Source organism: Simochromis diagramma, unplaced genomic scaffold (genome assembly GCF_900408965.1).
Source record: "Simochromis diagramma unplaced genomic scaffold, fSimDia1.1 OVJJ01000802.1, whole genome shotgun sequence".
Taxonomy (NCBI): domain Eukaryota; kingdom Metazoa; phylum Chordata; class Actinopteri; order Cichliformes; family Cichlidae; genus Simochromis; species Simochromis diagramma.
In genome coordinates, this window is record NW_024387492.1 from 21,970,235 (window position 1) to 21,996,148 (window position 25,914).

At 39.8% G+C, this 25,914-nt stretch overlaps 1 protein-coding gene across 1 annotated transcript in view; it reads right to left on the minus strand.

The window, feature by feature from the left end:
• The window catches only part of xrn2 (5'-3' exoribonuclease 2), a 46,436-nt gene extending 30,769 nt beyond the window's left edge, over window positions 1-15,667 (minus strand). Inside the window, exons 1-18 of the mRNA XM_040017369.1 lie at window positions 15,445-15,667; window positions 14,305-14,432; window positions 13,944-14,055; window positions 13,688-13,799; window positions 13,009-13,067; window positions 12,812-12,901; window positions 12,578-12,650; window positions 11,861-11,911; window positions 11,540-11,697; window positions 10,870-10,944; window positions 10,215-10,348; window positions 9,354-9,411; window positions 9,054-9,161; window positions 8,881-8,925; window positions 8,182-8,313; window positions 7,513-7,557; window positions 3,846-3,940; window positions 903-1,038 (exon numbers count right to left, since the gene is read on the minus strand). Coding sequence (XP_039873303.1) covers window positions 903-1,038; window positions 3,846-3,940; window positions 7,513-7,557; window positions 8,182-8,313; window positions 8,881-8,925; window positions 9,054-9,161; window positions 9,354-9,411; window positions 10,215-10,348; window positions 10,870-10,944; window positions 11,540-11,697; window positions 11,861-11,911; window positions 12,578-12,650; window positions 12,812-12,901; window positions 13,009-13,067; window positions 13,688-13,799; window positions 13,944-14,055; window positions 14,305-14,432; window positions 15,445-15,519 — 1,686 coding nt within the window. The 5' untranslated portion in view covers window positions 15,520-15,667. The remainder of the gene's footprint in view (window positions 1-902; window positions 1,039-3,845; window positions 3,941-7,512; window positions 7,558-8,181; window positions 8,314-8,880; window positions 8,926-9,053; window positions 9,162-9,353; window positions 9,412-10,214; window positions 10,349-10,869; window positions 10,945-11,539; window positions 11,698-11,860; window positions 11,912-12,577; window positions 12,651-12,811; window positions 12,902-13,008; window positions 13,068-13,687; window positions 13,800-13,943; window positions 14,056-14,304; window positions 14,433-15,444) is intronic.
• Window positions 15,668-25,914: the final 10,247 nt, after the last annotated feature.

Below are 25,914 nucleotides of genomic sequence, written 5' to 3' on the forward strand. Positions count from 1 at the left end.
TATGCTGAACACAATGACAAAGCTTTATATTCTATTCTATTCTATAAATGGCTTTATCCATGTTACTCAGTCGATGTGCCTTACAGGATCACCTTTACAGAGAATGTGAGGTTTCTGTGTCAAACACAGGTTCTGGTCGCGAAATGACAAGAAAAAGAAAAAAAGCATCCTTATCCTTTAGCTTCCCCTCAAAAACTTTAGTGATTTTCTCAGTCTTTGTTTGCACTGTTAGCACAAAGTTCTGCTCTGTGCATCATTCACCTTAAATCTTTCCCCTCAGTGTCTACATGAAAGCTAAAATATCCAAAAGTTAGAATTCACCTTGTGGCAGCCACACTCTTGATTTAATTTTACGAAAGCTATCGTTAACTTTTGTTAGCAAGAACTTAACGTGATTAATCTTTTTACACATGTATAAATAAGACCTTAACTAAAAAAAAATGTTACAAAAAAAGAGGAAAAAGAACCGCTGAAAGACGAGTATGTGGAAGTTCAAGGAGAGAAGCACTGCTCTGAAAAATAAACTCTTAACCTTACCAGCAATATTTGGGAACTTAACATAATTTGATTCTGTAACTCAGAAACAGGATCAGAAAGGTTGATGTTGTGCATAAATTCATCAAAAAAAAGGACTAAATACACCTGCCTCTCCATTTGTAAAGGTGGAAATTTAGCTTGGATCGTGGTATGTAATGAAAGCTCGGGGTTCAAAGTTCAAAGAAAACTATTAAACGGTTTCTAAAGCTAGCATTTGGGTGAAGTAAAGGCTTTATAAACCAGTGAGAATATGTTTCTCAGCAGGAAAAGAAAAAAACGAAAAAAAAAAAAAAAAAAGAACACATCGCTGCTGAAGACATGCTTGTTTGTACACAGTACTGAACCCACCGTGTGACTTCAGTTACCTGGTAATAGTAGCGCAGTACCCAGCAGAGACCCTCCACGTACGACTGGACCACCTTCCGCCTGAAATCCTCATCTGTTGCGTCCACGTCAAACTTGTTCTTGTAGTACCTCTGCTTCCAGCCTTCCTCCCACAACCTGCAGGACACAAAGGGGTGGTCACACTCACTCAGAAGATTGAACTAACTTCTTCACCAACAGCACTGACCAAGAAAGACATTACACACAGGCCCAAACACTCTGAGATTTAAGTCATCTTACTGGAAACCACACTGTGGGGTTATTATTAAGTAATTTAGTCATCAGTCTCCTTAAGAATTCAAATGAATAATAATTAACAAGTATCTCTGTCAGCGTGCGTGCACAAATCAGTCTTAGCTAGTAGTAGTACAGCCAGAAAATGTGGCACGGGGAAGTTGATGGTAAGTGCTCTGCATTTTGTTTTGCTTGTTTTTCTTCCATCCATCGGAACAATGTCAACTACCACAGCCAGTCAAATTTCATATTTACCAGTGGACTGTCCAAAAGCCCAGGAAATGACCTTTGGAGTAGTTAATTAGGCATCAACACCCACCTTCCCAACACTGACCTTTAAATAAAATCTCATTTGAGGGAATTCTGCCCAATGCAACATTTTGGGGGTTAAAATGTGGATTAATTTGCGCACTGCTCCAGACTTCCACTAACATGCTTTCATTCAACATCAGTAACATCTGTCTGAACCCCACCACCTCCAACAACTTCACAATGTCTAATTTTTTTTAGACTGCTCCCACCTGTACTGATGACCAGACAAAAGGCTTGATATCTCAGTTAGTAATAAAGATGGGAATATGGGAAATCAACTCCACTGGTACAAATACTGCCAATGGCCAAGAATTGCAAATCCATTGTTGATTATTGGCTGACATGACCAAATCTTTACAGTTTAGGTAAATCTGAACAACATATTCATATAAATGGCTCATCTATAGGCTGAAAAACCAGCTGGAACAGTTCAACGGCTATGACTTCGCGGTAGATTTGGGGCGGCGATGCCGTTCTGCACACATAATCAGGGTCGTCCGGCATCTGCGCGGCGGCTCCTCGGAGCGGCCCGCGGGAAGCTGCCGACTCCTGAGAGAAAAGCCTCCATGAATACCAATTTAGCCCGATGGATTTAGCAGCTCTGACGAGTGCGTCACAGAGGAATTTACTCGAACGCTCCTGCTTTCCATATTAATCACGTGCAGAGGGGAAGTGGGAGCTGTTCAGCAGAGCAGGGAGTGTGTGTACAAATGTGCGTACTAATATGTGTGTGTGTGCGCGCAGCGGAGATGGCAGAGAGTTAAAGAGCTTGTGGTGCAGCTCGGTGGCATTAATGAGCACGTCTCTCCTCTTCTGTTTGTTAAAGCGACCTTTGCTGACTGAAGTTCATCTGCACAGATTTATTTTTAAGGCGTTTTATTAACTGCACGCACGCGGTTCCCTGGGCATTCAAATTACAGGTTATTTGTGGTTATGAAGGAGCCTCCAGTTATAAACAGCTTCAAGAAAACTCGACAGACAGCAGCCGATTTACAATAATGATGAAATAAATGACTGACCTCATAAACAAATAGTTTTGTTTTGCCTGTTTTCTGGTCACCGTGTGAGCCCAGCAGAGATGCTAAATGTGCTGAGAAAGGAGCCAATGAGCAGCTTGTCTGACACGCCAGCTTTGTTATTTGCAGAGTATTATTCGGGTCGTGGTGGTTTGTAAAAGCAGGTTTAATTCAAGCATAGCTCTTTGGTGTGGGCACTTTGAGAGTTTGTACCTGAGAAGTCAGTGAAAGTTGTGTTATGAAACCTTGTTTTCACACCAAAATTAATTTATTGTGATTAACTTTACTTATAATTAACTCACAAAGTTGTATGAGTTATTAAAATGATTACAATTACATTTCTATGTGCTGTTGGGTTTCTTTAATCATAAAAAAAGAATAAACCCAGTAAGACAGGGAGTCTTGACAGGCCTACAGCTGAAGTTTAAATTATGCCAAGCTTTAAATAAATATCTTTATTAATTCCACTGACAACCACTTTGGCTTTAAAGCCAAACATTCACTGACCTGTGTGCACATTCCTAATTGTAAATAAATACAGGGGGAAAAAAGTGTGTTGAGTCAAAAGAGGGGTGCCCAAATACACCATAAGTGTTCATCACGAGTGTTCAGGCTTACTGGAGCTGTATCCTCAGTTCTTTTTAATCTATATGTTGATGACTTATCAAAGAAGCTGAAAGTGGGTGGATGAATAGCAGCTTTCTAGTGAACCACATTATGTATGCAGATGATTTTGTGGTCTTTAGTCCTCTTTGCAGTGGTCTCCAGCAGCTCCTTCATATATGCTTTGCTTATGATGTGGAAAATGAGCAGAGCATAAGAGCGCTGTCATGATTAATAGAGCCAAAGAGGAGAAACGGGGGAAAAGATATCCTGAAATTAAACCGTCAGTCTGGAATCTAACTGTCTGCACTAAGATTTAAGACTAAATAAGACTTCGGATCAAATGATGGATGACGAAGATATTTATAGGAAGATAATGTATGCACAAGCTAACATCCTGCTGTAAATGTTTATTGCATATACAGGTAGGATGAAGAAGTCTATCTAGAAGATAGTGTACACCTCTGCATGTTGCATACCTGTGATGAACAAACTACAGGAACATGAGTTTATGGATATAATGAAAACATGAAGTAGTTACAGAAGAGAACAAGATGATATGGTGCACATGAGAAGTTTGTTTGCTTGAATCGTTTAAAGGGGAACAATTTATTTGTAGGCTTATTAATTCTAAAAATGAAATTAATGCGGGTTAGCAAATATAAGAAATTGGGGGGAGATTCTGTATTCACTTTAGATTAAAACACAGTAATCCCACCCTTTGCTGTGAGCCCACCCACCTAGTTTGTAAGGATTTACCTGACGTTGTCTTCAGGCTCCGGCTCGCTATCGCTGTCATCAGCTTTCCTCTTCACTCCCCTGCTGTCTGCACTGTCACTGGGACCTGCAGACGACTACCGAGGGTGATTAAACCCCACCGCACGCGCACGCGCGCACACACACACACACACACACACACACACACACACACACACACACACACACACACAGAACATTAAAACCCTGACTGGACTACTTGAGCATGAGCAGAAGCACTTTCAAACACAACAGGTTAGCGGTCTTTCCTTTCACACAGCAGCAGTGTTGTAGTGTTTGCATTGAGCTTTAACAGTTCTGCCTGTGCAGACGGAAATCTTCAAATTCTCCCCAAAGAAACAGTTTCATCAAACCGGTGTGTCGCTGGAAATAGCAGAATATTTTAAAATTTCCTGAACAAGCTTTATGGTCACTGACCTGTGCTCCACCGCAGTCGGCGTTCATTCTCGTTATCTGATACAATCTAAAGCGATTGCTTTGCATTTTAATATAACTCAAAAAAAAAAAAAAAATTCCTGGACCATGTCCGTTTTAGTTACACAGGTCTAAGATGGTAATATTACTCTGTTTCATTTGAAGAGAACAGATTCTCAGGTCACTAATGTAATACTTTTAAAAATCTCTTATCCAAGTACTAGTATAGCAGTACATTTGCATCAGTTTTAAAATGTATTATTTGACCAAGAGAAGCAACAAAATCTTTAAAAAGAAAAAGAAAAAAAAAGGAGAAGATTGAACCGATCAATATTTCCTGTAGTTCAAATGAAACGTGATTATTGGTTACTCGTTTTAAAAAAAAGGGTATATAAAAACTGCCTAATACACTGCTAATATATTATACATACATACACACATACACACACACACACACACGTATGTATATATTTTAGGGGTGCAACGATATTCGTATCGATATTGAACCGTTCGATACAGTGCTTTCGGTTCGGTACGCATATGTATCGAACAATACAACATTTGTAATTTATTTTATCAACTTTCCTTCTGACGATGCTGTCTGTGTTGAGCGCTCAGTGAATCTGCGTTCGACTACTCCGCCTAGGCTGCACTGTCGAGCGCAGATCCACTGAGCGCTCAACACAGACAGCATCGTCAGAAGGAAGAGCGCAGGGCAAGCTAGCGAGACAGAAGTTAAGCTCTACTTGCAACATGGCAAATTGAACCTCCCCCACCCTCATTCAGATCTGGCGTTTGGAATTACATGGGTGGGAGCTAGTGTGTTAGCGCAGTTAGCTCGTTAACGTGTTGGCCGTCTAGCCCCATGCACGGAGCGATCAGGGGTAGCTCGTTAACGGAGATTTGCCGTGTTGTGGCGTTAATGTCATTTCAACGAGATTAACCTGAAAGCACTAGTGGGAACACAACGAATATGACTGCACATTTACTCCGACATCATCCTAGTGCAAAGACAAGTGGAGGCCGACAAAAACAACAAGCAGGCATACTACAAACTTTACCCGAGTCATTTAGACAGCCGTTAGCACATGATTCTCCTTATGGGGACCTGATATGTTTAATATGCTGCTGAGAATATAGCCCAGAAGAAGCGTATAGTATAGCTTTTATTTTGGAAAGAGCCATTTCTCTGTAATAAACTCTCTTTTCCAAAGATGAGTGATTCCTCAATCAGATACAGGGCTAGCGATTTTTCCAGTCGGGCTACCAAAATCTATCTCTTCCCTGCCCGTTGGGCTATTGTAGGAAGGAAAAATATATGTCAATGCTTTTGCATTCTTTCTGAAATGTAGCTGGGTAATTATGTCATTGGCATCGGTGAGCCACTGTCAATATGTGACATATTGAAATCGCGTTTGAATTTGCGCTTGTTTTTTGCTTTCACTTTGCAATCGCGCGAACTGTATATAGAGAGCGACAGTACTGATTGGTGAGTGATGATAATTTGTGCACCAATTCCTCTGACATCGTCTTATTAATCGTTAGCTTACTACGCAAACATGACAAGTGAAATCTCCCGCAGCAAGCTTAAACATGTGAGAGGTTGATCGCGCAGAGAATCGCTGAGCTTATGTGAGTGCGTGTGTAAAAGCAGCAGGATATATATTTTAGTTCTGCTGAGCCAAATAAGACAGGTCAGGGTGAAGAAGTGACAGCCAAAGAAAAGCTTACCACAAAACGGAAAAGTAATGACAAATCAGACTATAAGGCAAAAAGAAAGTGCAGCTTTATGGTTTCATGGACAAAATCATTTCTGTGGCTGCGATATGATGAGCTATATAACCAGGGCTGCACATAAGTGGTCCACAGGTGCGCATTCGCTGTCAAAATAAAAAACACGCACAAGGGTTAGGGTTAAATTTAAAAACTGTACTTTTGAGTTAAATATATATATATTTATAATTTTAATAAATGACAAATTAAAAAGGCATGAACATTTCTTTTTGTATCGAAAAAATATCGAACCGAAAATTTTGTGTATCGTTGCACCCCTAATAAAAAAAAAAAAAATATATATATATATATATATATATATATATATATATATATATATACACACACACACACACACATATATACACACACACACACACAGTAAATGCTGAGCATTATAACACCTTTCTGCTGACAATGAGTCGACTATATGCATTCACGTCAGGTAAAGCTGCTCCTGCATATACATGTGTATTGTCTGTGTTTGAAGGACACTGAATCCGCTGCCTTAGCTACAAGCTTTCCTTTTTTTGCCCCCCTGAAGCCTTTGTACTCTTTTCATTCATGTGCTAATGTATAGTCGCCTATTGACAGCCGATAAAATTTAACGCTGCACGACGGCAGGAAATTTACCAACTTGGGAGACACTTTAGAATACAGACGCTGGCGTTTTGTTCAGTTCAGGCCCGTGCGTCTGGTTTTTTTTTTTTTGTTTTTTTTTTTTTTTTTTAAACAGGCTGCCATTTTCTCCAAATATAAATGATGGCAGAGAAGAAACGCACAAACTGACCGATAGAGCAGCATTTAAATCAAATTAATTTTTATATTTTGCTGATAGAAGAATCTCTACAGGAAAAAAAGCCTTTTGCCCAATAACCTAAACAGCAGAATTAAACCCCCCCCCCCCCCCCCCCAAGTCCTTAACTGGGTGTTTTCCAGCCCTTGCAGGTGTAAACAGACACACACTTGAGAAGAAGAGGAGGAGAGAAGATTGTGAAGAGACCAAGAGATTATTCAGGGGATCAAAATGGTGAGGACAAACTCTCCCGCGTGTCAGTGGTTTGGTTTTCCGTTGGTTATTTATGACTCGACACACTTTAAAACGATGCTGAACACATAAAAACCAGCACCATAGATTTAAAAAAAAAAAAAAAAAAAAAAAAAAAAATCACAACTCATATTGTGGTCAACTTAGGCACACAACTCTCAGTGTGACCTCCCACTTATATTCCACTTAAGAGGGGCAACCAATCAGAAGAAAGTTGGGCGTGGAGAAGAGCAAAGACGCTTGTTTCAAAAGAGGATGAACAGAGGGGGCTCCACTGAGGCTCAGTATAAAGGAAATAATGATTATTTGGAAGCATAAATCCTGCACAGCTCGAGTCCAAGAACAAAAAACATGGTGGTGAAAACTAACGCAGCGAGTCAGTGTTAACACAGTGATATACATCTGCCAACTTACATTGCCTCCATTCTTCATCATGGCCTTCAAGGATTGAGCGGCATTCTGAGGGGAGAAAGGAAAAGGACTCCATGGCTCATTGCAATAAAATGTCAGGTTTCAAACAAAATAGTACAGGATACAATAATCACATGACTTATGGGTCCGTTATTCCTGCAATTCTCGACCTCGCAAATGGTGCCACACAGCAGAATTGACGTCATATTTACTGGCTGCATTTTTGGTGTTATTTTGGCCTATTGCGCGCCTCTCACTCGTTGTAGCCTTGCACGGGTTGAAGAAACTTCCGTCTTGACTTCTTCTCCTGCTACACGAGCACACATGTGGTGGTTTGGTCTGAGTGGCGACACCCATCACTCAGAGTAATGCAAAGAGTACTCGCGCCCTCAGTGTTGGTATAAATGGCACAGACCCGAGGTCTGATTGTGCCCAACAAAACCAATACTGAGTGTAACTGACCTCTATGAAAAACACAATGCTGGATATGACCACACCAAGTATGGATTGCTGGTCCAGCTCAGTGGTAACTCATATTTCTGAGAAAAATCTCAGAATGACAGATCACGACAACATTACGCAAGAATCAGTAAGAGTTTTGCCAAACTGACCATCAGTGCTTAAAGATTTTACACAAAACAAAACCAATCTGATAGAAACACCCAGCTTTACCATGTTTGACTGCATCCTCATGTCACAGGCCTGGTGCCGAGCATTCTGGACAGCCTCGGGTCGGTCTCTTCTCCCCAGGGCATGAGGGGCAAACTGACCCGTGGTCAGGTAGGCCGGGCCCTGCTGCTCCGCCTGCAGAAACATGGACAGAATATCTCAACTCAAGCCCATAACTGTAAGAATGCAACTATGACAACTCAAAAATAAAACAGCATGTGTCGTTTCAAATACTTTTAGGGAACATCAGGATGAGTGGAAATGCTAAGAGCAGCAGGCTCTCGATGACTGATCAGAAACGTGGCATGCCATAAGTAAAATAGAAACACTGTCACACTTTGACTTCTACTCTAGGCTTTGTTTTTGGGTGAAGTCGAATCACACCGATTAAATCAGCTTCATTTTAATTGCATGCTGTGTTTATAGCTTTATAGTGTCTTTAGTAACCATGAGACTGATATAAACTTCTCCATCTGAGTTCAACTCGAACTAGAAAAGTATTTTTAAGTGATATCTGCCGATTAGGCAGAAAATGACACATTAGGTTTTCTGCCCCTTCGGAGGTGACTCTGCATTGAAAATAAAGGCTAAACTTTAGCAGCAGAAACACCTGAAAAGTTTACTTGATGGCACAACAAAGATCCTATATAGTAAATTTAAACTATAAAGCCAAAATATCAGCATCATTTTCATCATACTCACTTTCATTCTTTTTCTTTTCTCTTTGTTTCTTCTCTTAAAGTTTTCCTAAAGAAAGAAGATGACATCGGGAACGATAAAATAGATTCATAAAGAGCAGAAATACTCGAACATTTCCTCGTCTTCATCTCAGGTCTAAAAGACTAAATCTGAGGAGAGAAAGTTGTGAAAATCACCTCATCCTCTTTGCGTTTCTTGAAGATGTTGTCCTCAGCAACGCCCACAGCCTGCATGATCATCTCAACTCGCTCCAGGTTGACGTATCCGTTCTGTGTCAGGTAGCCCTGCAGAAGCACGTATGCACAGGGTGACTCTACACATTAAGTGCAATTGTTCAAAAACAATGATACCTATATCTATATATAACAATGATATCATTTTTCTTCCAGCGTTGGTTAAAACATTTGAAAAGAAAAACCAACAGAAAAACCCTGGACACTGCTGCCTGCAGAGCTCAGATAAATGATGACACTCACTCCAGTTTTGTGAACAACATCTTTGTAGATCCTGACCAGTCGATCTATCGCTCCCTCTCTGGGGGAAACAAACGAAACCATGAACCACAGATGCAAACAAACTCCTCAACTTTTATTTCATTAATAGGGATGGAAGACTGAACATACAAATCTCAAATCTTTTTTTTTATACAACAGAAAAAAAACACCTTCTGTATATTGCACAAACAAATAACAGCACAAAAAGCTTGAAAACTATACGAGTATGAAAAACACAAAGAAAATAATAATAGTGTTACAGTGGATACAGCACTTAATATAACATTTCTGACAGTTGATTAGCTATGAGATGAACTTGTGGCTTTGTAATTAGAGCCAATAATAAAAAAAATAAATACATAAATACTCTCTCCAGGACATTTGTTAAATTTAATTATATTCATTTTAATTGTTTACATTTATATATTTAAATTTATTAAATAATTATTATTAAATGTAATTATTATTACATTTTTATTTATTTCACCAAATCTATTATTTAAATCACTTGATTTTTCATATTATATATATTTATATATTATATTTTTTTATATTTTTCTGTGAATTTGTGGCTTATTTGTAACCCAATCATTAAATATTACCGTACTGTTTTCTCTGATTCCCCTTTTTACATCATGGTGAGTAACTGTATGTACATTCTGGGTATTATTAAAGTAAACTTATGACAGCGCTTCGTAATAAGTTCTTGAATAACCTTTCACTGCAGACACCCCTGTTACCACTTCCTGAATTGACACCACATTTAAACAGCATGTTTCAGATTGATAGTCCCTGATGAAAGAACTGTATAAAGCAGTTTTAGGACGATGAACTGATGCTCACCTGATTTCTAAGGACGGAAGATGTGGTAGGAAGTCATTTCCAACAAAGAAACACATAAAGACCCAGTCATCTACACTCCTCTCAAAGTCGAAGGGAAAAGGCAGGCTGGCCATGGTCAGCTCTCTGGCCAGGTACTAAAAAAAACATGAGAATTAATGGAGATGATTGAGAAGGTCATTTTATCAATGAAGCAACACTTCAGCTCCTGCTTTCATGTTCAAATGCTGTCCATAACAGATAGAGGCAGAACATTCCTCTGCAGTCTGTCTTTGATTACTTCTGAGAAAAAAAGAAAAGCTGATGATTCAAAGGAAATGTTCAAGGTAAGGCTGAAATCTTACAGCGAAGCTGACCTGAACACTGAACAGAATATATTAAACACATGTAATGAACTCTCAAAACATTCTTTCATTTTCTTACTCTTCCTCAAAATAGTTTCAGAGGTGCCCGAGGTTAGGAACCATCATTTTAAGCACCACAAAGGCAACACACTGTGTTTTGTTTCTGTAAAACTCATTGAACCCTTCCAGTTGGATTGCACAAATTTGATCGTTCTAGATCGATTTCATGTTTGCGAACAAAAGGTGAGATTTTGACCCTAAAATAAACAACTAAAAAGAAAGAAAGCTGATCGAAGTGAGTTTGAGTGACTGACCTCCCGCAGAACACACAGTCTGATGAATATGAACTCCTGCTCAGCCGCCGGCATCGTGTTTGCAAACTCATCATGCTGTAAAACAGACATAGGTTCAGTCCGCTGACAGAGTGTATACTGCGCACTTTAAATGGCAAACGTCAGCAATGGGACATCAAACATCAATTATTTTTCAGCAGTATTTTTTGAGCCAGAATTGACCATATTTAGACAAGAGGTGGAGTCCTAAGTTATTATGTAACACTAGCTGGCTTGGTTAGAAAGCTCCACCCGTAAACTGTGCAGGCATAACAAAGATACAGAAACATGCTAATTGCATAATAACAGATTGATAAAATGTTAAAACTTCATTCAGCAAAACCAAACCACAAACTTCTAGGTCAGCGCGATAGTACAACTATCAGGTAATTTTCCTAAAATGCTCCAAAAAGCACCACAAACATGGTTGAGAGGTGGTTCCATTTAAAATTCCTGTAGGACAACAAACATGGCCCATTTAAACAGCTCCTACACTGAAAAAAATTCACAGCTCATTTTGCAATGTGCACAAACAAATGTTCCAGTCAAAGACTTTCACTCAAATCGTGGATCTTCAAACTACGCTTTAAAGCTTTGTTTTTTCAGACAGCAGTGCTAACAGGGACGTAAACTTCAGAGTCGTGTTCCTCACCTGCCCCTGCTTCTCTCTGGGCATCCCCTGACAGTCCTTGATCTCGTGGCCGGTCTGTCCGCAGAGACCGCAAGGTCGCGGTTTGTTGGGTTTAAACTCCTCTCTGATGATCGTGAAGTTTGGCTCGTGAGTGGCCAGGCCCAGCATGATCAGGTCAGCTGACATGCAACGAAAACACATGGTCAAACTACTTGGTTAAAATATAAATTAGTCATTCAGACAGCAACACAAGATCTCTTGAATATGCTGGGTCAGAGGAGGTAAATGGCTTCTATTAAGAGCACTTATCCTGACTTTAAGAGGGCAGATCTGAAGGCTTACCGTCAGCTCCACACAGGCAGTGATGTGTGTTGGGGTCATGGTTGGGCTGAGCTGCAAGAGTCGACCATAAACATCGAGTCAACAGAAGATCAGACAGAGTGTGTGTGTGTGGGGTGAAGGCTTGTACTTGATGTTTGGTCATCAAAGGTCACCTATCAAATTTGACTTCAAGATAGAAGAGTCAACCTGATAATCAACAGCACTTTAACTTTGAACTGTGAATCTGTCACTACAGTTCAGAGTACTTCACATCAGAAGCCTCCCATATTTTCGGTTTTTCCATTTACCATTCTGCAGTGCAGCTGCATTCAAGGGGAATTACTGTGCTTTTTTCATTTCTTCTATCACAAACACGGTCTTACATAAAAATGGCTTCAAGGATTCAAACAATGAGGTCAACATATGTCAAAGCTCAGCTTCAGACTGCTCCAATCTATCCTGCTGCTGACGAGATGAGACATCCCTAATATGGTCATCTCAGGCACAAACCTTCAGTTTGGGAGCGACAGCCAATCAGAACAAAGTTGGCTTAAAGAGAGAGGACCTAAAACACTGAGGCACTACACCAAGACCCAGTGAAAGACGAAGATTATTTTGAACATTAAGTATTGCAAAGCTTCTTCATTAAAGCCAACCATAAAAATATGGAGGTGAAATAATCATAAAAGGTCCCTTTAATTAAATCATTGGAATTGCTCTGAGTGTTAATGCATGTACCTCTCTGTCTCCTGATGAAGTCCATAATCTTGTGTTCACCTTCACCTGGGACGCTGGCATCAGACAGGAAGACCTGGATAACAGAGAAACTGAAGATTAGTGCCTGAAAATGCAAAATACCAAGAGCTGAAAACTACAAAACAAGAGGAACGTAAGGATGATTAAACCGAGTCATTTTATTTTATAAAAGAAATAGTTGTGGGCAGGTAACATCTGGCCATAAATTAGACTCACAACAATATTCTTCCATCCTGGATCGTTGGTGAGTCTTTCGGCCACATAATATCGCAGACAGTGTGCCAGGTTGTCCATGAACTCTGTTCCCTGCAGAGAAAAGTCACTGAATCATCCATTCAAGTACAAATCCTGTAACTACGTTGTTACAAGTAAATAAAAGTTAGGCAAGATTTCACTGGATGGAGTAAACTTACTGGGGTGATACAGTTGCTGTCAAACCTTTCTTTAATCTCCTCCGGAGGAAGATAACCTCCTGTAGACGGAAAAAAAAAATAAATCTCAATATTATACTGAGAAGAAACTAGAGGGCAGAGTTACCCCCATGTGGCTGTATTCCCTATCCAAGCTGGACAGAGAGAGAAACAGAGGGGGGAAAAAAAATAAATAAATCAGCAGACTTTTACACTGAGCTGAAATTGATCCAATCGGGTTTAAAAACAAACAAACAAAAAACCAGGATGTTGTTTTTTTTCCAGATGTAATGCTTTAAACTCTTTTTGAGAGTTTCAATCTTCCTCCAAGAGAAAATCACCAGGAATGTATTAAATACACATTTGTTTTATAAATGTCCAAAAATATTTTTCAACTGGAGTGTTTAATAAATCTTTTCATACTTAAAAAAAAAATCAATCAATTTGCATATGCAAGTTTAATTTTTATCATATTTGGTATATCTGCCATTTTTTTTCAATTTATTGTTTAAAAATCAGTTAATTTAGGTTTTTTTGGGGAAAAATACACACAGATGATGCGCAGCCCTCAAAAACCCCATGCATCAAATTTGAAGCACTTAACATTACAGTGTTTTGAATATCACATTAAAATATATTGCCCATATTTTCAGTCCAGTAGTCAAAAAGGCAAATAAAACACCTTTCTGGATGACCTCCTCTCTCACGCGACTCTTCTCCTCCACCAACTCGACCCCTTCTTTGGAGGCACGAAACCGCCGAGAGCGCTGCTGGTTCATTTTGGCACGTGGAGCCTGGGCAGAGTTAACTTTAGTTTACATCAAAGCTACTGTCAGATTGGCGTAACACTGAAAACAAGTTTACTTCACACACAGTAACACTTGTGAATGCTCATCAGTGAAAAAAACTGCACGTTTCTGTTAACGGCAACAGCTTACCACTCCGTCGATGGCCATGTAGAGAACTCTCCTCGGCCGCACGATGTTAAACAGGCGGTCAATGTACTCGAAGATCGCGACCATCATTTCATCCTCGTTTTTGGGAGCCGGTCTGTGGAGGAAGAGACAAAGTGAAGACTTGGTATGGCTTCATTTATGAACTTTTATATATGTATAAATTTGTATAAATATTTCAAATTTAGAAAAAGACTGTTTCAATGAAATTATTGACTTCCAAATAAATTACACTGGAAACAAAAACCTAACAGGGAGTATGTTTCTGTTATATCAGAAATGAACTGAGCTGTAAACACAGAAGATCGGTCTTTTATGTCCAGATTAAACTGAGAACGGTTCCTACTTGTCTTCTGGATGCGTGCAGGGGTGAATGATCCCATTCATGTCCAAGTACAAATTGTCAAATTCCACCTCATTGGGGTTTGGCTTCGTTGTATCAACAGGAATACGAACTCCATTACACTCCTTCCCCTGTTAACATGAAAGGAAACAAAAAAAATAACCTTTTTTGCATCAGAGCTGCAACTCCGGACAAAAATACATCTTCAGCTGTTGTGAGCTGCACTCACACAGAACCTAGTGACATTTCTACAGACATGTATGTCAGGTTACAGCACAGATTTCAGAAAGCTTTGTGATTACGTAGGATATGTATGCTGTAGACAGTTTTTTACTTTTGTATGCAATGTTTATGGCAAATAGCTCTTGTGAATCAGCTTGTTAGTGCAAAAAATGCCTAAGATATATAACATTTATTTGCAGATTCAGCTAAAGTCGTGGGAACAAATTATCTGTTTTTGTAACAGGCTGCAGTAACAAACAGCACACAGGTACAATTCAAAATTGGATCTATGCTTAATTGTCCATTATGCGTAGAAAACACTGGTCCATCCCTCGACATAGGTTCCTTCTATGCTCGACTGCTTCATAGTCTTAACAAAGAAAAAATTAAAATGTTCAGGTACAAGGACTGAATTGAAAACGAAGTGCAAAAGCAGCCAATGTCCAAAGATAAACCTTGAAAGACTTCAAAAAACCCAGAGAACAGCTGCTCAAGAGCACTTTTAAAGAAACTCTGGCTTCCTGGCAACAAAACATAAAGAAACGAGGAGTGGCTCAACACATTTGCACAGTACTGTTTAACAGCAGACCAGTAAAGTAATTATAGCTATTGTTAATTTTAACAATACAAAAACAACGAATCCAAACACTTTCTGTGTTTGCTGTCAGGTTAAAGTTCCGCGTGCGTTTCAAACATTCACACAGTAGCAGTGTTGTTTACAGTGTCACGTGTAAGTAAACACAAACTGCACGAGCTTTGATTTATCGTCCCCACTCTCGCCAAAACATTTCACATTGCCGTAGTAACTTCACCCGCTGTGTGCAGCGATTAAAACGCAGTCAAATGCGCGAGAAGAGTGTTAAAAAGCTTCCCGATAATGTTCCTCGGACAGGTTGCTAGCTTTCAAAGCTAACCACTCACCTTTTCCTCCACACAGTGCACAATAATTGATGGATATTTTCGGCTGAGCCAACGGAAAAATGCCGGAACTCCCATCTCCGGTAAACAGTCGTTTCTATTTCAACGGTTAAAATACGAACAAGTAGGCAATGATTAAAACAGCTTAATTAAAACAAGATCTTAACTGTCGATGCACTGGCTACATGCTACTGCCCGTAGCCATTGTGTACCTTTTCCGGATTATGTCGAATATTTCCGGAGCATCCTGAAGTGTCTCGCAACTCCACAGCGACCCCATAGGTCGGAGACGGTACTGCAGGCGTTCAACGGTCCTGATGATGGAAACAACTGATCCACCTGGATTGTAAATTAATGAATTAATAAAATAAATATTTATTTCTGGACTATAGTCACCACTTATGTAAGCGGAATATAATGTTGACAACTGGGATCTATATTTCCTCCTTAATACTTTATTTTTGTTATTAGGGATATTAATATGCAGGTATTGTTAAATTAACATGAGTATAAATGAGTATAAATCAACTGCTGAACGATCTTTGCTTCCTGAGAAAGTCTCTGAAGCTTGTCAGCGTTCATATTTTCTAAAGTTGTCTAATGCAGTCAATGAATTAATAATTTACTTTAAAACTTTTTTTAGCACACAGAAAATGACAAATAAACAACTTTAAGAAACACATTTAATAATTTCTAATATTTCAGAATAAAATATTTAGTTTTGTTCAGTTATCTGTTTTATCTGTTAAACGTGTTTATTGCGTATATTTCACAGCACAAATACATCATCAGATGTGCAATGTAAAATGTTATAATGTTATTTGTTGTGCATTTGTATTAATGGTTGGATTTATTTATGATTTGGAGATTTAATAAAATAAGACATGCTTAAACTGATCATGCTGAAAATCTAACATTTTGTACAACAAGTTTTAATAATGACATCCTATGTTTTTATTGAAACCTTACAAGACACTGATAAACTCTTATACGACGGAGTTTAAGGATGGTTTAAGGATATCAATAAAAGCTTTTTAAATTTATATTTAAACATTCACTATAAATTTAAACATGTGTACCAACATAAAAATGAAGGAAAACCACAGCCACTAAATACATTACAAATATGACTCATATTTAATTTCTAATGTAAAGTTTAAGACACCGAGCAAGCTATTTGTAACTTATATGTAAATTTATGCATTTTGATACTGCAAACACTACTCTATTATTATTGTCACATATTATGAATTTTAATTTTAATATTGTTATAAACATGTACTACAGGGGTATTTGCTCTGTCACTCAGTGTTTTTGTTTAAATAAAATATTACATAATAATAATAATAATGATAATAATCATCATCATCATCATCATAATAATGATAATAATCACTTCTATAGTTGAGTTTTCATGTTAAAAGTGGGGACTGAAATGAAAACAGTGCTTTGAAGAAACCACCGAAAGCCAACAGGTGTGTGAGAGGTGTGATCCTCGCAGACTCTCACTCGTGTCCATATTCCCTAATTGCGTTGTGGTTGATCTTACATGATGTTCCTTTAATGGGGACTCTCTGAACAGATGCCCTCTCGCTTCCCAGCCCTGCAGCAGCACATTTAAGGTGAATTAGATTTTTTTCCCCCTCCCTCTTCTCTTCACTGGTTCATGCAGCGGGGGAAAGGGGCCATTAGCCTCCCCTCTTCAGGCAAGGCGGGTCTGACATCAACACTGCAGTATTATTACTGCAAAGAGCCGCTGATGGAAAACACTTGGCCTGCTCCGACGAGCCATTTCCATAAACATTTACGCTGGAGCTGCAGGTAATAGAACGGAGGCGTCGTTTTAGTGTTTGTGGAGAGAAATGGAGAAGATAAAGTGAAATCTGATGCAAATGGCAGGTGTGAAAGCGCACGGAGGTGCAGCTCGGGAGTATGACACAAGAATACATTCCGGCACCTGCACACGATGAGTTGCTGAATTCATGGAAAAATGGTCGCTCATTCTGGGCTTTGACTGATTTCCATAAAGTTTTTCTGTTGAGATAAAGTGGGAATTTTGGTTTATCAAAGCAATCTCACAGCAGAAGTTTTAGTTTAAGCATTTCAGAAGTTAAAAAACATGTTTCATTCGAAGAGCTGGAAAAAATGGAAACGTGAAGGTTCAGTCTTTATCTCATCTCTCTGTGAGCTGATTGTTCAGGGGATTCTCTGGATTGGTATTCCACACGCATGCAGGCGACTGAAAGAGGGAGAGCGCCCTCACCTGGTGGATCATTACCATCATCACCAGCCCGGGTTATCTGGATATCACATCTAGATGAAATTCGACTTGATTTAAAAACCTGTATGTGTCCATGGACAGTAAATTTAATCAAGCTGTTTATACTACAGGTTCAACAGTACAGATTCTATATCCTAATGCATGTTTTTTAAAAAAGGGCATATATAATTATTTTTTCCAGTCTTTTCTTTTGGAGCTTCACAGTAGGGTTCAGCTTTACTTTGTCTTATTCCAGCTGTTCTAGAGGAACAGCTGCTGCTAAATCTCAGAGAGTCTGACAGAGGATGTCTGGGACATGAAAACGTCTGATCCAATCTGGACTAATTTAAACTTTTGAGACACAGAGAGGAGATCCAGGGTGAGCGACCAGGCTGGAGAGATCACATGTTAGGTAGAAAGGTAAAAAGTCCACATATAATTATTTACCTTTGTTCAACATCTTTTTTTTCTTTTCTACATCATATTAAAATTGGAAATTCTACTGTATAACTTATTCTACATCTCCAAAGGTAGTCATTAAGAGCTATAAAACTGTACAGTCAAAACAGTTTTATGGATGCCAGTGAAGGAAATTAGCTTATTATAAGCCAAGAGTGCAGTGGGAAAAACTCCACTGAATATTCACAACTGTACTTCCACCTAATCAAAATGGTAAATAAGAGAGTAAACAACAAGGCAGTGGGAAATGATGTTATGAACCACTTCTAAAAATCTCAGCTGCAACTAATTTAAGCAACAGAAACGAAGCAAAAACAATCCTGCATCCGTTTTAGTTGTAGCTGTAAATAGCAGGTGTGTTCTGTAACCTGAGGCCAGATGGGCTTTTATGCATTGCTGTCACAGGAAGAGTGTAAGCTAGATTGCAGATGTCCCCTAAACGCGTCACATGAAGGCACTCATCAAGATACTGTTTTAAAGAGAGGGCAGCTATAAGTATCACTCTGTTTTATTATTCTCCATTCCTGACTGCTTTGGAAATGCTAAAACCGAGGACAGGATAAACTCGAGCAAAGCCCCACAGATCTCACTATCTGCTGTTTATGAGCAGGAGGAGGTGCAAAAGACAGGCGCTGATGTGATGAACCAGACCGAACCCCTGCACAGAGAACTTGAACTGTTTGCTTCAGGCTGCAGATACTGAACACGAAGAGTAAAATGTGGCAGGACAAAAAAACTCCTTTATTTTCTATGCAATAGTGTTTTGTTTTGTTTTTTTAAATCAATTTGTGATAGCTGTGCCTTTTTTAAAAATTATACTGAGGATTATATCTTATGAGTTTTTTGGATGTGGATTTAATTTTCTGTATTTGTTATGTAGTGTTTTTCTTCTTTTTATATTGTTGATGGATTTCATGAGAGCATATCTGCAAACCAAATTTCCCAGTACAGCTATTAAACTGACTGAACTGAACTGAACCGAGTGAAGTTCATCAGTGGGAACAGAAAATGTGTGAAATTAAATAAAACTTTGTGAGAACAAGTTTATGGCAGATTAATGAAAGTTGGAAAAATACCTGTTTGGCAGTTCTCATCTGAGACAGTTTGAGCCTCATTCAGACAAGTGTGTTTCTATTTAATTCAATTTTATTTTATTTGTATAGCACCAAATCACAACAACAGTGAACAAGTTATTGTTATTTGGTGCAGATTATTGTAAGGTGAACATCATACAGTAATGCAAACAGTTGATCCCCTATGAGTAAGCACTTGGTGACAGTGAGAAGGAAAAACTCCCTTTTAACAGGAAGAAATCCCCAGGAGAACCAGGCTCAGCGAGGGGCCGCGACTGGCTGGGGGTGAGGGGAGAAAGTCAGGTCAAGAGACGCACTTTAACATTTGCAAGGAACGTGAGTACAAATCAAAGAGATGTTTGTGACAGAGAAACAAACTTTTAACAACAAATATGAGAGAAAATCACAGTTGTCGGTTAATTTTGCACAAAAACAGCTGATGATTAAAAGTAAAATGTCCTTCAAAGAGCTACGTCTCACCTCTATAAGCTGAATACATTTCAGAGCCTGTACTTTTGTTTTATTTAGGTAAAGGAGTTGGAACAGTACTTCAGTGCTTCAGAGCTTTTCTAACACAAGTATCTGCAGCTGCACTCGAGTGAAGAATGTGTGTCCTTTTGCCAAACAAACGCATGTTTGTATATGTTTGTGTATGTTTCACTTTCATTCTTTAACTTTTGACTATGACATTACATTATTATATTATAATGCTACATGGTAGCTAGAGGCAGCTAACACGAAAAACTTGAAGGATGAATTCAAACCAACTTCGAGACTAATTTCATTCATATGTTTAGACAAGCCCTATTGATGTATTTGGTGTAAAATACTGTTCTCACCAGAGCTCCCCAGGTCCAGAGCTCCTGTCAGATGTGGTGGTTTAAAGTTTTTGCTAAAAAATGAGGTAAATTATCAAAAAGATGAAAGATAAACTACTGAAATATACCACAAACAGCTGCAAAGAGACAGAAAAAGAAAACACAGGAAGCAAAGCAACTAAAAAGAGATGAATGGAGGAATAAAGATGTAAAATCACTGCAAACAGAGGCAATAAAAGGATGTCTACTTACAAAATTACCAAAACACAAGAGACTTTAAAGGGACCATGAGCTACACAAGACTTCAGAGAGATGCAAAGTAACTAAAAAGAGACACAAAAGGAGCAAAGAGATGCAAACAGATCACAAAATCATTTCCACACCAGCACTGGAGTTGTGGACTTCTGATGGAGGTGTACATATGAATCCAAATATCCAATAGTTCATGTTTAAAAATAGACAAATACGAAGAAATCACCAATAAAGGCAAAAAATATCACTCAAGAAGATGGAGAATGAAAGGAAAATGCAAAATGATGAAAATAAAATAGAAGAAAACAGAGATTGGAACACAAAGGGCTATTACAAGATCTCAAAAAGACACAAGGAGGTTAAAAAGAGGTATAAAAGTAATTTTTAAGACAAAATAATTACAGAATCATAGAAGAACCACTTTTAGGTTGAAAATGGATAAAGAAGATTCAGAAAACCAGGCGAACACACAAACACAGAGACACTAAAAACTGTTCACAGTAGTTTGTGTGGTTTTCAGACCAGGTGTCGGTGTTTTTTCCACAACTCCCTGCTGGCACCTCAGTTCATTACCAAAGCCTAAAATGATTTCTGAAGCTGTGTTAACACCTTAAGCACAGACTTTATTTTAGAACAATCACTTCAAAGACAAAATACAAACAGCTAAAGTGATCACACCACACAAGACCTCTGCTCGTTTAGACTGGAACTATCCACACTCAGAGTCTGAGGCACACGTCACAATCAGCAGTGTCTGAGCATGAACTTCACACCAGGTCGCTGTAGGTCCTACTTACGTATTCAAAGGTCATTTTTATCTCCTTCAGCCTCTGCTTTCAGAGTCTGATCCAGAAGCTGATTTGTGTTTTCATGTGTTAAATTCACACTTTCACACTCAAGCACAGGGAGCACTGCACACATGAGATATGATCTGATAAACAGAAGCTTAATAAAGGCGCGATAAAAAAAGAAGAAGGTCTATTTGTACTGTAGCTTTGGTCTAACAAAGACACTGGCTAAACATGTTAGTGCGCCTTTGATTAGCTGATCCTTTAGCCTACTCATGAAAAGCTCAGCAGGAATTCACATCGTACAACGGAGCAATTTGTGTCTCCAAGGTTGTGATGTGTCCTCCGTGGCTCGCACACTTCTTCATATCTGAGCCTCTTTGAGTCTGTTTCTGCCCATTGTGCTGCAGGAATAAAGACCTGCCGGGTTTCCGTTTTTCCTCTCCTCCGAAGCGCTCACAGGCAGCTTTCTGCATCTTATTTCCTCCTCTTTTAGCGGAATTTTTACTTATTTGTTTGCCTGTTACGCTCATTGGTGGGAAGAACGTTTGAGTTCTTGTACCGCATGGAAATGTTTCATTATTTTTATAGTGAAGATTGTCATAAACAGCCAAAAGTCCGTCTCCAGTTATTTAAAAATACATCCACCAGAATTTTAAAGGAATCAAAGAGGCTAGACTACATCATTCCCATCCTTGCTACCTTTGAGATATACAAATCTGAACTTCTGTTAAAGCCTGCTTCCTCTTGGCTCCGCCCCACAAATAGATTTAGAACTCACAACACATCAACAAAGGCACAGCCTGCTTTCCTCAGGTTAGACCCTGCTCGTAACCGTTCCATTAGGGGCCATCGTACGCTGTAAAACAAACAACACAAATGAAGTTGACATGAAGCGATGACGAGCTGGTCCTGATGTTTCTGAACAGGAAAAGGAAGAAACTGGATTTCAGATTTAGAGGTTAGTATTTACTTTAAAAAACGAAGAAGGGGGGGCGGAAAAATGAATGCGGGGAACATAACAAGCTGGACATGTAAGATGGATGTCGAGTCCGTAGCCCCCTGCTCAAAATTTTGAGTTAATAAGTCGAAATTTTGAGAAAATAACTCGAAATTTCGAGTTATGTATCCTTCTTCTTTTTTCTAAGTGGTGGAAACAGGCTTCCATAGAAAGCAGTCTTCTATGACCTCGGTAAAAATTTCCTGAGTTTATGTGTCAAATTACAAGTTTCAGATCACAGAGAGTAAAACATGATGCTCACTGGACTCAGAGAGGAGGATAATTACTGTATATTCATTGGCTACCAACCCGTGATTGATGTGCGTGGCGTCCCTCGGTTTGCCAGTCAGATTCACCCCACACTCGTGACTTCAGATTTTAGAAAGGTAAGAACTTCATCTTCACAGCAGGACTTCACAAACCAATCGGTGACCCTCCAGCGTCGTGAATGTTGACATCGTTGGTGTCTATCTCCTTCTGTGGCCAGCTTATTATCCCATCTATGGGTGGACTGGATCTCACGCCTACCATTGAGCTGGTTTCTCAGCACCTATCTTATCCTCTGGAGGCATTTGACTGTGACTGACTTTCCCTGGCCTGTGGGATACCCAGCTGTGTGTATCCCCTGTAATCCGTTTCTCTGTCACAGTTTGGTCACACTTGTCCACGTCGTAAAACGCCCTGATGTCCTTACTGTTTTTTTGTTTTGTTTTGTTTTGTTTTGCCTGTCCCGTTTGGCTCTTTTGCCATCAGAATTATTGTCTAAAGGCGAAGAAAGATGCCCAACGGATTTACTTTACCAAATGGACCATCCCAGCCTTGCCATAATGGTCTATTTGATTCACCTTTTATTGTTTATTTTATTTTATTTTCACTTGCTAAATACGGGACAGATTTGACTGGGGAAAAGAAAGGGGAGAAAGAAAGAGGGAAAGAAAAACAGCGGGGAAGAGGGACGGGGATAAAGGGCAAAAAACAAAAAACTACAAAATAAGCAGACAAAAAATACATATATCAATCACCTGGATCACCTGTTGAGAAAGAAAAAAGAGAAAACAAGCAGAAGAGAAAAAAAAAGAGCAATACAATAAACAACATCACGATGATATATGGGAATATAACAGTAAATACTAAATATTAAACATTATTGTGCAGCACGTAAGATCGACAGTGCACAGTGTGCAGACCGCCCTGACTTGGCAGCAGCAGGGAGGCCCCACATTCCAGACCCCAATCGGACGGCCAACTCCTGCTCCCAGACCCTCCGCTCCAGCAGGCTGCAGAGAATAGGGGTGAGAGAAGACTCCAAACCTCCCTCTGCCCGCTCATATGTAGTGTTGATGCATGTGTGTTCTAAGGTGCATTTAAAACCCAGGAGGACATGGAGCTACCTGCCAGAGAGCAGCAGGTAAGGGCATAGCCCCTCCTGATAGCCCTCAATGTCTACATGTATTTAAAATTGAGAGGTGGGCAACGACGCCAGGGGTGAGGTGTACACCCTGATGGTCTTTTGGATTCCGTGTAGCGTGCCCACCCCCAAGATCCTATATGTATGTGTTATGAGAGTGTGAGTAATGTGAATGTCTAAGTTGTGGGATAAAATTCAGGCACAGGCACCCGGTCCCATCCGGACCGGGGCCCAGTTCGGGAGCGCCGCCTGGCCCCACAGAACCTGGAACAGCCCACCCGACCCCACCACAGAGAAAACTGCACCCACCCCGTCATCCACTCATCTTCCAGACTATACACAAGACAATAGACGCCCAGGCTGAGATCTTCCTCCACCTCTCCTATATCTCCCCCTCCTGCAGAGTGATGTCCTTACTGTAAGAAAGACAAAACAAGGTCACAGGGAAAGATCAAGAGTCAGTCGTGTGACACTTGCTGCTGAAAGTTTCTTACATCATCCTGATTTTGACTGTGGGTGCAGTTGGTCTGCGTGGTTTAACGGTTTGCCCCATAATCTTTCCACTGAGTGTCTGATTATACCACTTAATACACTGATAAGTGTTTATTATAAAGGAATATGTGAGTGCATTTCATCCTTTGGGAACCATTAATGTCTGTTAAGAAATTAATGCCAGTCGAGATGTTTCAGTCAGCAGAGCAGCAGTGCCGCCTGAGCGCCAGCCCACTAACATGGTTTAAAACCCACATGTTAATGAGGGGTTCCGAATGCCTGCCAGCACAACCCCACTCTGAAAATTTTGGGTCATTTATCTGCTAATGTATTTGTTTATTTATTCCTTTGTATATCTGTTTGTTTACTCGTGTTATTAAATGAGTTAAAATGTCCTTGAGCTCCATTATGGCCATCCCAGGTCGTGTTGATGGAGCAGCAGCAGCAGCAGCAGCGGGTCTGTGACTCTGGCGGGCTCCAGCGCTCTCACAGTCCGCACACCCAAACAGTCACAGGATCAGTGGTGAATTTACTCACGGCAGCTAATTGAAAAGGCTGCTCCGCCGCTCTGAAACGCTCTTGGCAGAGGTAAAGCGGTTTAATTGAGCTAAATTTGTCTCAATTAAGGCGCTCACTTAAAAGCAAGAGACGGCCCTGGCAGCAAGCCTGGTGAGATGCAACGGTGAGGGGTCCTTACCTGCACATTAGAGAGGTAGGCATTTTAATAACAACACACACACACACACACACACACACACACACACACACACACACACACACACACACACACACACACACACGCGCGCACTCTCCCTCCTCCTCCCCCTCCTCCCTCTGTTAGTGACTCAGTGGAGTGGGACTCAATTATTGTTAATGGAAGTTCACTGCACATTTTCAAAAGGGAACCCTTGTCTGCTGCAGATGGGCTGATCTGTTCACTGAGTTTCAGTTACACAAACAAGTTCAACTTCAGCTGGAGGATCCAAACAAAAAGGCTCTGATGTTGCCTTCAGGGCTCATTTTCTTGTTGTCTTTTCACCTGAGGTGGAAAGAATGTTCACACTTTTTATTTTTCACGGCAGATCTCAGAACTTAATTTTATTACTTTTATTTTAGGAGAGTGACAACAAAGGAATTCTATTATTTTTAGTTACACCAGTTTTTAAAGAACAAATGCATCCACAGCAAATGACATAAAGTCCAGAAATAAATTCAGTTATTTGTGAAACTCCCATCTCTTCTAGAGGCCCAAATCCTAATCTGATAACGTGGGAAACATGTAAAATATGGTCCGCAGAAGACCAGATAAAGGCCAGGATTAACCTCTTGGATGTGTCCACGTGATACCTATACAAACACACGTGGGATTTAATAATGCAGCACTCTGTTTTTGGCCTAGTTTGGGAAGAGCTGTCCTCTGTTTTGAAAACTAGTTGCAAATGCATGCAGGGTTGGCTTTGTGATCATTCCCAACATGTATGATTTGTTCACACCTGACTGATTGTTGTTTTAAAGCATGGTGGAAGAATACACAAAGCCTTTATCCAGCTAACCCTAAATGACTCTTCCTGAGGAACTAGCCTCCAGTTTGGATACTTTTAAATTAAGCTACAAACATCCCTTTTTAGCAAAGTTTATCATCAACATTGGATCAAGTGACCCTGATCTGAACACAGCAAGCCATGCTGCCATGCTCTTTATAGAAAGAAGAAGCTTTCTCCTGACACACCACACTAGGTCAGTCTTTTTCTAGCTGTGCTGTCATGAGCATTAACCTTTCAGCCTACAGTGTCTGAGACGGGGCTCACCTGGTTTGTGCAGTTGCACGGGAATTAACCCTTTTGAGTGGGACCCTTTGTTTGGGGCTGCTCACAGGATCTAAAACAGCTGACAGTTTTCATATTTCAGGCCACACTGGGATTT